General features: G+C 43.1%; 2 protein-coding genes across 3 annotated transcripts in view; one reads left to right on the top strand and one right to left on the bottom strand.

Moving 5' to 3' along the window:
* Window positions 1-8: 8 nt before the first annotated feature.
* On the bottom strand, window positions 9-10281 carry LOC109981155 (uncharacterized bromodomain-containing protein 10). The gene is made up of 10 exons (XM_020629816.3): window positions 9770-10281; window positions 8606-9293; window positions 7940-8140; window positions 6196-7814; window positions 5991-6052; window positions 5708-5797; window positions 5443-5558; window positions 5025-5230; window positions 2826-4850; window positions 9-2688 (listed from the first exon to the last, which is right to left on the bottom strand). The coding sequence occupies exons 2-10, from the start codon at window positions 9214-9216 to the stop codon at window positions 731-733; spliced, it is 6888 nt and encodes a 2295-aa protein (XP_020485472.2). The 5' UTR covers window positions 9217-9293; window positions 9770-10281; the 3' UTR covers window positions 9-730.
* A 1353-nt stretch (window positions 10282-11634) lies between these two features.
* LOC109981141 (E3 ubiquitin-protein ligase UHRF2) overlaps window positions 11635-13909 on the top strand; it is a 33312-nt gene continuing 31037 nt past the window's right edge. The window contains exon 1 of one of the 2 annotated variants that reach the window (XM_020629795.3): window positions 11635-13142. In XM_020629795.3, the coding sequence (XP_020485451.2) occupies window positions 12990-13142 (153 nt within the window). In that variant the 5' untranslated portion in view covers window positions 11635-12989. The remainder of the gene's footprint in view (window positions 13143-13909) is intronic. The other variant, XM_020629796.3, reaches the window with a different exon arrangement.

Raw genomic sequence — 13909 nt, 5'->3', positions numbered from 1 at the left:
AAACTCAATTGTTGGGGACAGTCGCATTGTTTATTTCCATGCAGTAATGTCCACATTTGTTCAATGAAAATGTACCTAGTAAATACTTTTGAAAAATCTATATGGTAAAAATAAATAAATGTGACTTCAAAACATTTTATATGGGCCTGAACATGTAGTACAAATTCATCTATTCGTTTATTTATACTTCCAAAAAACTAAAATGTAGTTTTCAAGCACTTTAACAAAGGACCATATGACAGAATCGGAATATAGACAGTTGTATTGTTCAGGCTGACAGATAATGCAGAGCAAGTTGTACCAATGAATAGTATCCAAAGTTTAACTCCTTGAAGCAGTATCTACTTGTACTGAAAATTATTTAAAAGCTTCATTTGAATTTATCTATACTCCTGTTCTACTGCATTTTTAACAGTTGTCTTTACTGGCCATCAAGTAAAAAAAAAAAAAAAAGGAAAGTTGAAAATCTAAAACATTCATCAGAGAGCAACCTCAACAGTTTTCACTTGAAAGAAAAAACAGAGTATACATTTCTAGAATGTCAGCTTGAGCATACAGTTCACCTATGAGATGCTTTAACCAGGGTATGATCTCCAGTATCCTGTGAGTCAAACTACAGCAGGAAGGCAGTTCTTTAAATAGGAGTACTACAAGCAGTGGTTATGAGCTATGCAACAACTAGACAATGGAAAGTGGTGTTTGAGTTCTCACATACCTGGCACAGTCTCAGTTAATTGGTGCACTTTCTGTCAGCCTGGGAAGGCTGGAAAGAGGAATCATGTGTGTGGAGTGCTCCAGTGGAACTGTTGGGGGAAACTGCTAGTGCATCCAGTGGATTGGGGCAGGTGGTCAGCTCTGCTGGATTGACCTGGCCCTGAACTGTATTTAAAACGGCCCCATCAGGACTTATCAGTAGCTTTGATGATACACCGGTATGCGTACCCAATGATGAGGTCTGCAGAGAGTTCTTTACGAGGGCTTGATTGGTCAGAATGACAGGTGGGTGGATGTTGTTGTTTGTCTTCAGTGAATAGATTGTTTGAGATGGACTGATTATTACAGTGGTGCTTGAAGAAGGTGCGTTCACACCAGGCAGTGTTTCAAAGGTACTGACAGTGCTTCCACTTGGTGGAACTGTAGCAATGGGCAGTGTCTGCATCCTGGACACTGCACTAACAATTGGTGGGACAGCCACTGTTGGCAAAACCTGTGTGCGAATGCCAGCATGCACCGGTTGCATTCCTGCAGGAACTGTCTTTTTGATTGATGCGTTTCCCAGCCCTGTATGAGCCAAAGCCTGTGTTTGAGCAGTGGAGGATGCAGCAATTCCAATTGTGTGCTGGGGCTGTACGCCTAGGCCTGGGGTTGACACTGAAACCATCTTCTGGGCAGGAACAGAAGAATGCAAAGCTGGTGTGCCTGCAGCGGATGAGTGTGTTGTGGGCACTGTTATGACCGAGCTGGTAAGGGGAACAGCTGTTGAGCTGGGTAAAAGAGAGAAGGATGATAGAGGTGCTGACAATCTGGCAAAGGTGGGTGCTACAGTATGCGCACTGGTGGATGAACATTCAGCTCTCACTGGCGTTCCAGTAGATAACCTGATAGTAGCCAGTGCAGAGCCAAGAACAGAGGCACTGGTTACCACTGGGGAAACTAGGGCTGGTACACTGACTAATCTTTGTGGGGATGAGATCAGAGTTGGTGTACCCATTGGAGGCGATGCGAAGCTACCAGCCTGCATAGCTGGCATCCTAGGAAGAGCAGACACTACATTGGTTTTACTGTGTAACAATGTTAATCCTTGACTTTTAAATTGGACAGGGATGACATTGGAAGTTGTTGCTGGCAATGATGGACCAATAGCGGGTGTGCATGCTACAAAAGGAGAACTTAAAGCTGGCACACCAGATAGCTTAGCAGGGGATTGCAGTAAAACAGGTGCTTGATGAGCTAGAGGGACATGGCTCACCCCTTGTGGAGGTACTGATGCTGCAAAGCTGGTAGCACTGGCAGTAGGCACTTGTTGAGGCGAAGAGCTAGAGATGATAAGGACATGGCTGCCTGGACCCAATCCCTGGGGAGGGACAACAAAACGTGCATTGTTGAGGAGGATCTGTGTTCCTGCCACAAGGGGCGTCGATGTTTTGATGACTATCCTCTGCTGGATTGTGTCTGGAGCAGAGGTGGTGATTGGGATATTGGTTGTCGTTGCCAGGGAGAGAGTTGCTTGGGTTTTATGGTCAGTGGAAGATGAGAGAGATTCTTTACCAATTGTAGGCGTTGAGGGCTGATGGATGACACTGGAGGTTTGGGCTGGGCTACTCTGCACAGTAGTGGTTACCTGAGCAGGAGAGTTGCAGGACATTATATTTTGAAACATACCAAGGTCGTTGTTGATCACGTTTCTTGCAGGCAGTGTGGCAGAAGTAGATGTGGAAGAGCTCGACTGGGGGAATGATGGTAAAACTTGGAGCTTTGTGCTGGTGGACGAGGAAGTGTAAGACGCAAGCTGGGCAGAACAGCTTGTGATGGTGTTCAAACTTGTGACAGGGTCCAGTCCGGTGTTGCTTGCTGTTGGACAGCTTGGAAATGAGACAGACGCAGGTATGCCCTTTAAGGGAGAACTTGATAGGGCACCTATCATATGTCCAAGGGCTGTTGTCTTCCCTGTTAACTGAATTTGAAAACCTGGAGAGTAATAGGAAAATAGTTAATTCTAAAACATAACATTCATCGCAAAAATAAAAAACAGAATGTCCCATTCATGCTAAATTTATAGACTGATTAAACACAAGAGAGCCAGTCAACCATACCAAGAAACCCACCTGGAGGCAGAGTGATATTTTTCACTTTGGACAACGCTTCAGAGCTGACCCCACCAACAGGCTTTCCAGGACTTAAACCCATTTTTAGTGTGTGACTTGATAAAGGTGTGGTCATCAGCTGTCCACTAGCACCTGTTGCTGTCCCCTTCTTTTGAATGCTTCCCGCGGATGTGATGGATGGTGTTGTGGTTACAGCAGGCTGATTGATGAACATGACTCTTGAAGTAGGAATGGGCTTTGTGGAAGAGAGTGTACCTGTAGACAAGGCCATATTTGATGCAGCTGAAGTAGGGGGAGTTACTAAAATGAATTTAGTTGCTTGGGGTCTCTCATCTGTACTTGGCCTCTTCACACCAGTCTTGCTGGTGAACTCGCCCTGAGTGAGACCATGGGGTATCAAAGAACTGTGCAGCGATGGAACAACAGTGTTTTTTACTAATGAAGTTTGAATATGAGAACCAGCAGCAGCCACTAGCACTTGCTGATTCATCTGTGTTGAAACTGCGGAACCAACTGTGGTGTTGGAGCCTTGAACTGGAGACTGGCTTCCTGAACCCATGACAGGAAGGCTGTCTGTTACTGCAGTGAACATGGGAGGTGTGACAGAGGAAGGGGACTTCAATACTGAAGGAGCTTGCATCTGAGGTTGCCCCCAAGATACACTTGTCACTGCTGGGACAGTGCAAGATGAAGTCTGAGAAGGAGCGGTGAAAGGAGTCTGTGCGGTCTTGGAAACAAGAAAGGCTTTAAACTGAGGTGAGATGGTGATCACTGGAGTTGAGGGCAAATAACCAGGTGCATTTTTGTTTGAGGATGCCTGAACTTTGACAATGCCTGTGTTGCCTCCTCTAGTTGTTACCAGGATGGACTGAGAGTCACGGATACACACAGTTCTAAGCTCCTGTTTGGGGACTGTAGATTTCATAGGTTCGGGGGAACCTGCACTAGAAGGAGTTATGTTGGTTGAGGGCTTTGGCGGGATAACATGAGTTGTGCTGGCATGAGCATTGCAGATTTGTGCCCGGTTAAATCCTGCTGTATTTGGGGTCCCTTGTTGCAGATTAGGGGAAACAGAGGGAGAAGGGGTCCTCACTGTCTTGGCATCTTTAAGGGGAGCCACTTGCTGAACAGGGATTCTGTTTTCAGGAATGGTAAAACCAGGCACATTAGTGGACATACATAAGGGGCCAGCAACTTTAGAAACTGGGACCTGAATGCCCTTACACTGTTGATGATCTAAAGAAGATGCCTTATCTGCAATGTTTTTAATGAGGAGGTTAGACGGTAGAATCACTACTTTCTGCATGATCTTCTCCCCAGTGTTGTGGTCCATGACAGGATGAACAGAGATCTTGACTGGGCTGCTGCAACCATCTTTCTGTATAAGTTGACCCAGCTTCTCAGGTACCTTGTAAATTACTTGGACTGGACTTTTTGGTGCAGTCTGCGTTGTGTTGGCCTGTGATGATTTAGGAAGAGCTGCCGTCACGATGGCCATCCCTGTGTGTCTTACTACTTCTGTCTGCTGGGCTCCTTGTGCCTGTGTTGGATGGAAGTTCTGCTTGACACTGGCTGGAGAACTTTGTGCTTTTAAAAGTTGTGTTGTTGTCACTGTAGAGGTAGGTGGGCACACCACTGACTCTTTTCTCTGTCTGTCTAAATTGGTGACCCCTGGGCAATCAGTAGGGTGTTTCATTAAGGTCACTTTGTTTCCCACACTCTTAGCCAACAGGGTGGGAATGGGCGTGTACCCCTTAGGTAGTCCAGTGGTGGGGTGAAGGATGGGGGGTTTGGGTGATAGTGAAGCCTGGGCTGGAAGCCTTGCTGCCGATGCAGAGTCCCCTGATTGGTTAGATGGGGCCAGTTTGGATCTTAATGGTTGGCAAGAGTCATGGGCAGATGTAATATTACTGATGCCTGGATGAACTTTTGGCAGCAAACTGTCTGTTGAGTCCAGAGGCTGTTTTAGTTGGTGTATGACTGTTCTTTCTCCAGACGACTCAGACAAAAACTCTCTGGTGCTTGCTGGGAACATTAAAACAAAGAACAAATACTTACTTACATTTTTCTGATACGCAAGATGACAACAGAGTTATTCAATTTAACTGCACTGTAGCCTTTTTGACCAGGGAAAAACACATTTATATTTTGATCAGATAATAATTATCAAAGTTAAAATGTTAGATCTAGTAAAATTACCTCCACTCCAAAGACCTCTGGGAACACGTTCCAGGTCCTCCTCTTCCGATCTTCTATATTGATCTGAGAGCAAGCCCACCTCCTTCCCAAAACCCTTCTCTTCATCATCATCGGATGATGATGACGACGAAATACACTCCTCACGCACAAAGTTACTGTACTCCGGGTGGTTCTTGAATTCATCAAACTCCTTCTTTAAACGAAGCCTTATGCAGAAGCAAACAGAAATAGAAGAGCAAGGATTTGTCTCTGATCCAGCAAGGATTGAGTATACAAAAACTTTACAAAATGATGAACATTATACTTTGTTTCTGTTAGCGGCACAAGACCAACGATTATTAGAACGAAGCTTTGATTAAAAAAAAAAAACATTCCAGTAATTGATCAAAGTACAACTACTGTTTCTAACGAGCTATACCGATTCCTTTGGTAGGCCTTGACAAGTTTGGGTTCCCAAGGAGAAAGCTCATTCAGTAGTCTGATTAGAGTGCTGTGGAGGTCTTTCACTGCTTCTCTACGATAATACCACCGACCCTGTGAGTTAAAACATGCAAGGGAGATCAAGTTAAGTCACCAACATCAAAATGAATAATAATGTGAGCTCATCATTTTCAACAGCTAATTATACACTTGGCATTTAGATGTGTGGTAATTCTCATAACGGAACTGTGATTGTCCCCTACCAATCTCTTTTTGGTGCTCTCCAGGTCATCGAGCTCATCTTCTGTCCTACTGATTAACTCTCGCAACTCCTCAAGACTTGTGCATACCAACTACAGAGGAAAAAAAAAAAGATTGAATGAGAACATTTCAATGAAGAGAACAAGAGAGCCAGAAAAATGGAAAGGCTGAAGCAAACAAAAGTTTTACGATCCTAAAATTAAGGTTAACATAGTACAGCAATACAAATTAACTCCCAAATTAACTCCTAAACTATATATTATAATTAAGTATTAGTTGGATTACCTTGAATGATGGTTCTACTGAAGGTTCATCTTTAACTTTCTTTGAAGCATCAACCTTTTTTCCTTTCAACAGCATAAGAGACATAGTCATTAAACAAAGAAAGAGTTAAGAACAAATCCAATATGAATGCAAACTTACAAATGAGCTTAATGCAATACCAAAAGAAAGTTGCTATATTTACATCAATGGGGATGTTTTTCCACACCTGTTTTATGTTTTTTCTTCTTCTCCTTTCTTTTGATCGTTGTGGCAACTTGCTGCACTGAAGACTTGGCAGTCTCAGCTGAGGACAGCCTCATCCTGTCCACATTCTGCAGCTGCTTATGCTCCCCTTTTACTCTCGGCAGCTGTTCCCTCCCTCGTGTTTTCTTCCGCTTTTTTTTTTTTGTCCAGATTTTGTCATTCACCCTCTCTTCACTTGAGTTTTGGGCACTTTCAGATGACAACTGTGTTGCTTGCCTTGATGTTCCCCCACAGTGATCCTCGGATTGGAGATTACTTGATTTTCTTTTTAAATTGTCCAAACAGGATGATTTTTGGTGTCCCTGAGTGAGACTTTGTCCCTCCACTGGTTTGTTTGTGAAGGCCACATTCACTGATCGAGCAGGGGACCTGCCTGTGTAACTGTGCTCCCCAACACTCAGACAGGGCTCTTTTGTCTCTGCTTTAATGGTTCGTGCTGAGCCCAAAGTGCAGCCCTGCTCCCGTTGTAATGCAAGTCCCTTGGATTGATGCTCCAACTCTACAGTCTCTTCCTTTATATTATTTTTCAAACCACTTCCTCCAATAGGACTTGTGTGTGACAGGGATAAGGAGTTAGTGTTCAAGTCCAATTTAGGATCTTCACAAGAGTCTACATCAGAGGAAACCGATTCAGAACCCTCCTCCCTTTCCTCCCTCGATGACCAAGATTTAAACCTTTTTTTATCTTCCTCTTCCTCTTCTTCTCCATTTTCCCCTTTGAAATGCCCAAGAAGCTCTCCTCTCCCATTTCCAAAATCACCATACTCTCCTGTGTCCATTGTGCCTCCATAACACCCCCTGTTACTTCTAACCCCCTCATCCTTCATTTCATCTGATTCTTCACTCTCTGCTGCAGGCTCTTTTTCAACTCTTTTGACCCATAAAGGGAAGGGGACAGTTGGGGGTGTGCTGGGGCTTTGGCAGTAGATCCTCAGGTCTGCACCACAGAAATGTGGAAAATGTATATAGGCATTCTCTCTACTGTCATAGCCCAAAATAGACTCCCTACATTCATGAATGGGCTGGGAGAGCAAAGCATCCTGCACATCTTTCTGTGTCTCATAAACATGATCACACAGCCCCTTCATAAGCCAAACTCGCTGGTAGAAGGGCAGCAAGTGAAAGGGTTTCTCTGTCAAAGGACTCACCTCTCCAAGTGTACTGAAAAACTGGTGGCAAAGACCCAGTTTCTCAGCCCGAGCTGACTGGTCATGGGAGGCACCTACAGCTTGATACCAGCCCATGACCTTCTGCCTAAGCTCGGATTCCCAGCGGCGGTAAGGCAGGGCAGGCCGGCGGTGCAGGGTTGCCCTTCGCTGGGATGGTGACAGCAGGGAAGACATGATTTTGGACAGGAGGAGGCTGCAGCGAGGCATCAGTAAACAACGCTCCAGCTCAAAAAATACAATCTCCGGGAGGTTAAGGGCAGTCTGAGCAAGGCAGAGGAAGTGCCCTATAGCAGGGAGTTCCCAAAGTGTGTCCACAGTTTGGAGGGCCGCTTGTGCCAGTAAAGTCTGCTCCCACTCATCCACCTCTTTGGCTGACATTTCCTCTGCTTCTTTTTTCTCAAGCTCACGCTGCCTAAAGAGTCAGAAAACATATCTTAATTGATGGCAATATTACTTTTGCACCAAATTGAAAGATATTATAAAATCAATTTAAACATCTATTTACTACAGCAAATTTTGAGCTTCTCTCTTAATCACCTCTTCTCCTCTTTGACCCTCTGTTGCTCTTCTAGCCTTAGGGTCTGAACCATGAGAGACTCATGCCCACCGACAGTGATGGTAGCCAGGCTACGAGGTGCCAATCTCCGCCTTGTGGAAGTGCCCCCTGAACCTCTTTCTTCCTCTACACCAAACCGTCCTTTAGAAGTCACTGCCAAGGTTGTCTTCTCTCGCAGAGCCCTAGTTCGAAAGACACAGAGAAAAAAGAATGACGCTTTGTAATGAATAAGAATTTACTTGATGATACGTGTTTGTTTGTTTAAAAGTAAACCAACAATCAACCTAAGTTACGGATGTAGTCGAACAACTTCAAATGCTCTCAAAAAGGACTTGCGGGTATCTAACATATTCAACTTAGTATAATTTGATATAAAATATGATAGTTGTGAGATTATGCTGCATTTCAGTGAATATTCATATAATGATAAAAAATAATATTTATGTGCTACAGACTGTAAATGGTGCTGTACTGAAATCCAGGCAGGTAATATAGTTATTCTATTAAATGCTTATGAACTTAAGTTGCCAAAAATAAATAAATAAATAAATGTGTTGCCCAGCTACATGAACTGCCCAGGTACAACGCTATGTAATTGTTTTGAATGTTTGCTGAGCATTATATCTATGTAACCGCATAATCATTACCTGGACAGCAACGTAAGCTTTTGCTCAAGCATGATTTCCAGCTTTTGAGCCTGTTTGGAGATCCAATGGTCCACCCCATGGTAGCGATAACAGTTTTCCAGCATCAACCTGAAGTCCGCAACAAACTCTGTTATGGTTTCATACTCCTGGTTGACAAACTTCTCTTCCATCCTCCACAAGCACATTGACTGCTTGAGTTGTGCCTGGCCCCTGCCCGTGACTCCCCCGATACCATGCTGGGCCTCCTGGTGACCAACAGGATGGAGGAACGGGCCAGTGATGCCTTTGTGCTTGTCCAAGAGAAAGCCCGTGAATATCCTGTAAGCTTGCTGGACTTCATAGTTCATATCATCTTCATAACTATTACTGTTGGTAGAAATGCAGACCTCGGGCAGAGAGAGGTCACTGTTAGAAAACTCTGACATGCCATCATTACTCAGTGCAGGGTCGACCTCAACAGTAACATCTCCGCTGTCACCATGACAGTGTAACGCCACCATAGTCTCAACTTCACAGGTACCATTCCTGAGAGCATCCTCAGTTATTGCGAGATCAGTTTCATCAGCGTTGTTGTTGTTGTTGTTGTTCAACCATTTGGATTGTGAAGACATGATGTCAGAGCCGGGCTGCTGGGTCCTTGTCGATCACAGTTTGGTGTTGGTCATGGTATGCTACATGTCGCAGAAAACTAGAAAAAAAACAAAAAAAACACACACACACACAATGCTTACTGTGCAGTTCTACATCGAGAATCGAGATAATGAACATTAGGGATATGAGATGTTCACACACAATATGGCTAAGTATGCAGAAATAATTCACTTGACATAGCCTTTGTTGACATTAATGCAATAATGTTAATCTTACAAGCAATTTCTCCCCCTTTTGCATCCCCCGTTCTGACATTTGCAAACTTTTTTTATTTCCTTGCATCAATGGTTAACCAGCTTATAGTCAGCTATTAGCAAGCAATGCTAGCAGCAGCAGCAGCAGTAGTTGAATCAACAATAAGTAAACAAAGTTTGTTTTGCTTTCGCATTGGGAGCCCTGCAGTGTCCTCTCTTCTCACGTAGCGTCTCTTGATGACGTGAAACACCAAGACCAAAACAAAGTGACCAGAGGCAGAGCTCGGAGTGTAAAAAAAACCCAAAAGAAACAACGTACCTCGATCTCAGTCAGTGGAGCTCCAGACATGTACTAGGCAAGGGGACCGCTTCTTTTTTCTTTTTTTTTAGCGGTGCTTAGCAGCCACGACAGGTTGCTAGCTAGGTTAGCTATGCTATTGTCTCCATTCATTGGGGCCTGCAATTGCTGCGTTCGCTGCCCATTGCAAATTTTTTTTTTGGGAGGAAAATAAACACTCAGCTGCTAAAAAGTTACCCAGGCATCTCATGTCGTCGGCGCACGGAGAGTCACATTCTGTGACAGCAAGATGGCTCGAGTAGCATTAGCCAGAGTAACACTAGCTGATTGTCCGATCATGCAAACACTTCATTTATCACCAGCCATCCAGCGAAACCAGCTAGGCGTGCAAGTTGACAGCTACTTTATGACACACACACACACACAAATAATAAAGTTAACACAAGAGGCGCATGTGTGCCCGTCTCTTAAGACTTCGTTTGAACCCTGTTGGGTGTTTGCAGAGTCTTCCGTCTAGCTTGCCTGAATACTACTTTCCATCGTCCACTTCACTTCCACCCTGCGTGCGCCCGATGTGCGCAGCTTTACGTGCTTCACGCGTGTCACACCAAGTAGTTGTTATTGTTTCGGTGCGCTATATATTTAAATGTTGATGCGTCAACCTCACCGTGTTCTAGTTACCTTGTTTTATTTGTGTCAACCATTTTCCACAGAAAAGAAGCAAAACTTTGCGAAAGCTACCTGACATAAGAAAAAAAAACATTACGTGCAATGCCGAAGCCGACGTAAGGAAGAATTAACAGCTGCAAAACCCGTAAATTCCCATTCATAACTTAAGCGCTGAAGTGTCTTAACAAGTTACAGAAGAAATGTAGTAGGTCCCGACTGATACAGGCCCTGCACTGTTTTTGGGGGGCATTGTTTGATTTAACCACTAGATGTCACCAGTCGACCATGTGAGGCGGGTTGTGGTGAGGGGTATTATTTTGCACATTTACTTTGCCTTGTCGGATAATTCCTAAACTCGACCAGGATACGCTCCAAGAAAGCTCAACCCCGTGCTTATTGTGATTGAAGTTATGCTTGTGATCATTTGTCAATGCACAGGAAGTATTTGTACACTGCTGGAGATAACTGGCAGCTCTACAAACTTATTTCAGGGTAAGAGATAGATACAACATTGGTTTTAAGGCTGTTGTAGCCTAAGTAATAATAGGCTAATTATGATAATACTTTATTTTATTTTTTTTATAGCACTTCTCAATACAGGTAACACGTTGATTCACAGTGTGCAATAAAACATAAAAGTAATAAAAGTAAGTAACCCAGTAATAAAAGCAAAAGACAATTGTTGTTTATCACCATATTGGTTAGTGAAAAAAAATGTCCCTGAATGATCCTGAATATATTCAGCTCAAGTTGAGTAAGTTAAACAGCTGTCATGCTTCTTGTGTCAATGTGCACAGGAGGTAGACGAAGTGAGAAAATGTGTGATTCTGTTATGTGCCAGTGGCACTATAGCCCAGGTCCCCAGCTGGGACAATAGTTAGCCTAATTAAGGTATTATACCAAGAGACACATGTGATTTACAGGGATTTTAGCATAGGAGCTAATGTCAGGCAAGGCAATAACTTGCTTGAATTCTCTTTGCACAAGAACTTGAACACAATTACTCTCCGTCCTCGTTTTTCACCTCTCATCTTTGTTTTTGCTGATCTTGCAGCCTTGTCTTATAGTATTTGTTCAACAGCTCAGCTCAGCTCAGTTAATAAAGTATTGAGATGCATTCAACATTTCAGAAAAGAACAATAGTATAAAAAACTCAAGCATGTTTTTTTTATTATTGCATTTTTTTATTATGCCTTTTGTTTGTTTGTTTCTCTCGTTCTTTCTTTCTTTCTATTTATTAACTACCAAGGGGAAATTCAATTGTGTCACTCTGTTATTGATCATGAACAAGCTGCACACATAGGCCGGGAAATACATGAAAGCACAAACAGGATTCAGTGGTCATGCATTAATGAAGACGTAGCCTACATAAATGGAGTGATGTCAAGTTAAGTAGCCTATGCTTCACAGTGAGGAGGATTGGGTTGGGGATTCGGTGCCTGGCCCATGGGCACCTCGAAAGTGCTCAGGAAATAAACTGGCCCCTCTCCAGCGACCAGTCCTAAATTTCAAAACTTGGCCCGTGCCTGAGCTTTACATCGGCGACCCTTAAGTTCCCAATCCCAAATCGCCATGGACTGAGCAACTGATGTCCATATAAAGTATGCAAGAACATAAAATCTAAAAAAAAAAATGTTTTAAAATGTGCTTTTCACCGCGGGACCAATCTTGCAATAAACTGTACTGAAGGTCCTTTAAAAACACTTTGGACAAATGCAGAAAATATAATATAATATAACAGAATTACTTGATTGAGCCCAAACTGGGAAATTGTGGCGTTACAGCAGCAGGTTATCCAACACACAATATGAGTAAAAAACACAATTACAACACACAAATCTAAACATGATATAATATTAAATACAAAGTAAATAAGTACTACAAATATCAAAACAAAAAGAATGTGAATATATACAACCAGGATTTCACTAAGCATTACTAGTCTTAAATAGGAAGATTCAATATGAAAGATGTAAATGTGCAAGAACAGAGTCATAAATGGTTGTAAATTAACTATAGAAGAGTAAATGTAAATGTGCAAAAACAGAGTTGTAAATGGACAGTATTGACATAAGTTAAAGTGCATGAGTGTAGACATATTATAAGCAGAAACTATACAATATAACGGCGAGTAGACAGCCAAATGAAGTGAACATGAGTGCAGGGATAATGTGTAAATGTAACGCGTGCAGAACAGATTACAGTATGGAGAGACAGATGTTATTATATTATATTATTATACGTGCAATGAGACCAAGTGGAGTTGCTTTAACTGTATTGTTAACAATTGCTCGTACTTTTTTTTTTTTTTTTACATTAAAGAGAGAGCTGCGCCTTTAAGTGCAAACCGTGTTCGCTTAAACGTTATTTCGCGAGATTTGCTTGGCGCCGCGACCTCATGTGAGACACCTCCTGCGCGAGCCAGTCCGACGTTACCTCTGCAGAGGAAAACGCAATGGAGCCCTGAACGTTTTGCATTCCTACTTACGAAACAATATTACCACCCCAAAAAAAAAAAAAAAAAAAACACTGCTTTATCCGCTGTTTTGTGGCGTAACGGGGCGGTACAACGATGTGGATCCAGGTTCGTACTATAGACGGGAAGGAGACGCGAACCGTGGAGGATCTTTCTAGATTGACCAAAATTGAGTCTTTACGGTTGAAAATACAAGACATCTTCAATGTAAGCCCACAGCTGCAGCGCCTATTCTACAGAGGAAAGCAGGTAAACATTGTTTTTTTGTTGTTGTTGTTGTTGTTGTTGCGTCGTCTTGGTTTGCAACCCTTCGTTAATGCTTTAGCAGGGTTTGGTGCTGGTGGAGAGTGGAGTGGTCCCTCTCTGGTTGTTTCGGACCCATGCGAGCTTCCTGTTTTGATAGGAATTCGCCAATAGTTCTTGCGCAAGAGAGCCCGGGGTACGCGGTGTGCCAGCCCCTGAGAGTAATGGGTGATGTTACATGGAAGTTAGCTCCTGTTCTAAAAAAAAAACAACAACCAAATAAACCTTGTTGCCTTGTTTAGGTTGCTGAAGAGGAAACGTGCATGCAACAAATGTCTTACCGCCGTAGACATGTTTGTTTACATTGCCGCGAGAGAGAAAAAGAGAACATCACCCTCTGTTTCCACATGTAGACCAAAGCCGTACAAAAACAAACACCCTCCATCACTTACCTATCGCCACTCGGAATAACCATGTTAACGATATTTTATTTTATTTTAGCTATAACAGCGCTATAAGTAAGTAGTATAACATCTATAAGTGCGCTTAAAGATCCGTCCATTCACGCCTTTTATGTTTTTTTTGTAACATGTGGCTCCAGCCTGCCGAGCTTAACGTGCATGTGGTGTTATGATAATGTTAATGATAATTTGAAGTAGGAGGAGACTGCTGGCTCCACGTGCCTTCACATATTAGTGTACTTGTGTTTACATAATGTTGTCACACCAGTATGCACACTGAACAGTGAGGATGCACAGGGGCTTGTGCTCGAC

This window comes from Labrus bergylta, chromosome 17, assembly GCF_963930695.1.
Source record: "Labrus bergylta chromosome 17, fLabBer1.1, whole genome shotgun sequence".
Classification (NCBI taxonomy): domain Eukaryota; kingdom Metazoa; phylum Chordata; class Actinopteri; order Labriformes; family Labridae; genus Labrus; species Labrus bergylta.
The sequence above is the reverse complement of the archived record's forward strand: the minus strand, read 5'-3'. Positions and strand labels throughout refer to the sequence as shown.

Coding starts and splice junctions, on each gene's coding strand:
- LOC109981155 (XM_020629816.3), bottom strand. CDS start 9,216: ATGTCTTCACAATCCAAATGGTTGAACAACAACAACAACAACAACGCT. Junction 5,559..5,707: donor AGAGCACCAAAAAGAGATTG/GTAGGGGACAAT, acceptor TTTAACTCACAG/GGTCGGTGGTATTATCGTAG. Junction 2,689..2,825: donor AAATATCACTCTGCCTCCAG/GTGGGTTTCTTG, acceptor ATTACTCTCCAG/GTTTTCAAATTCAGTTAACA.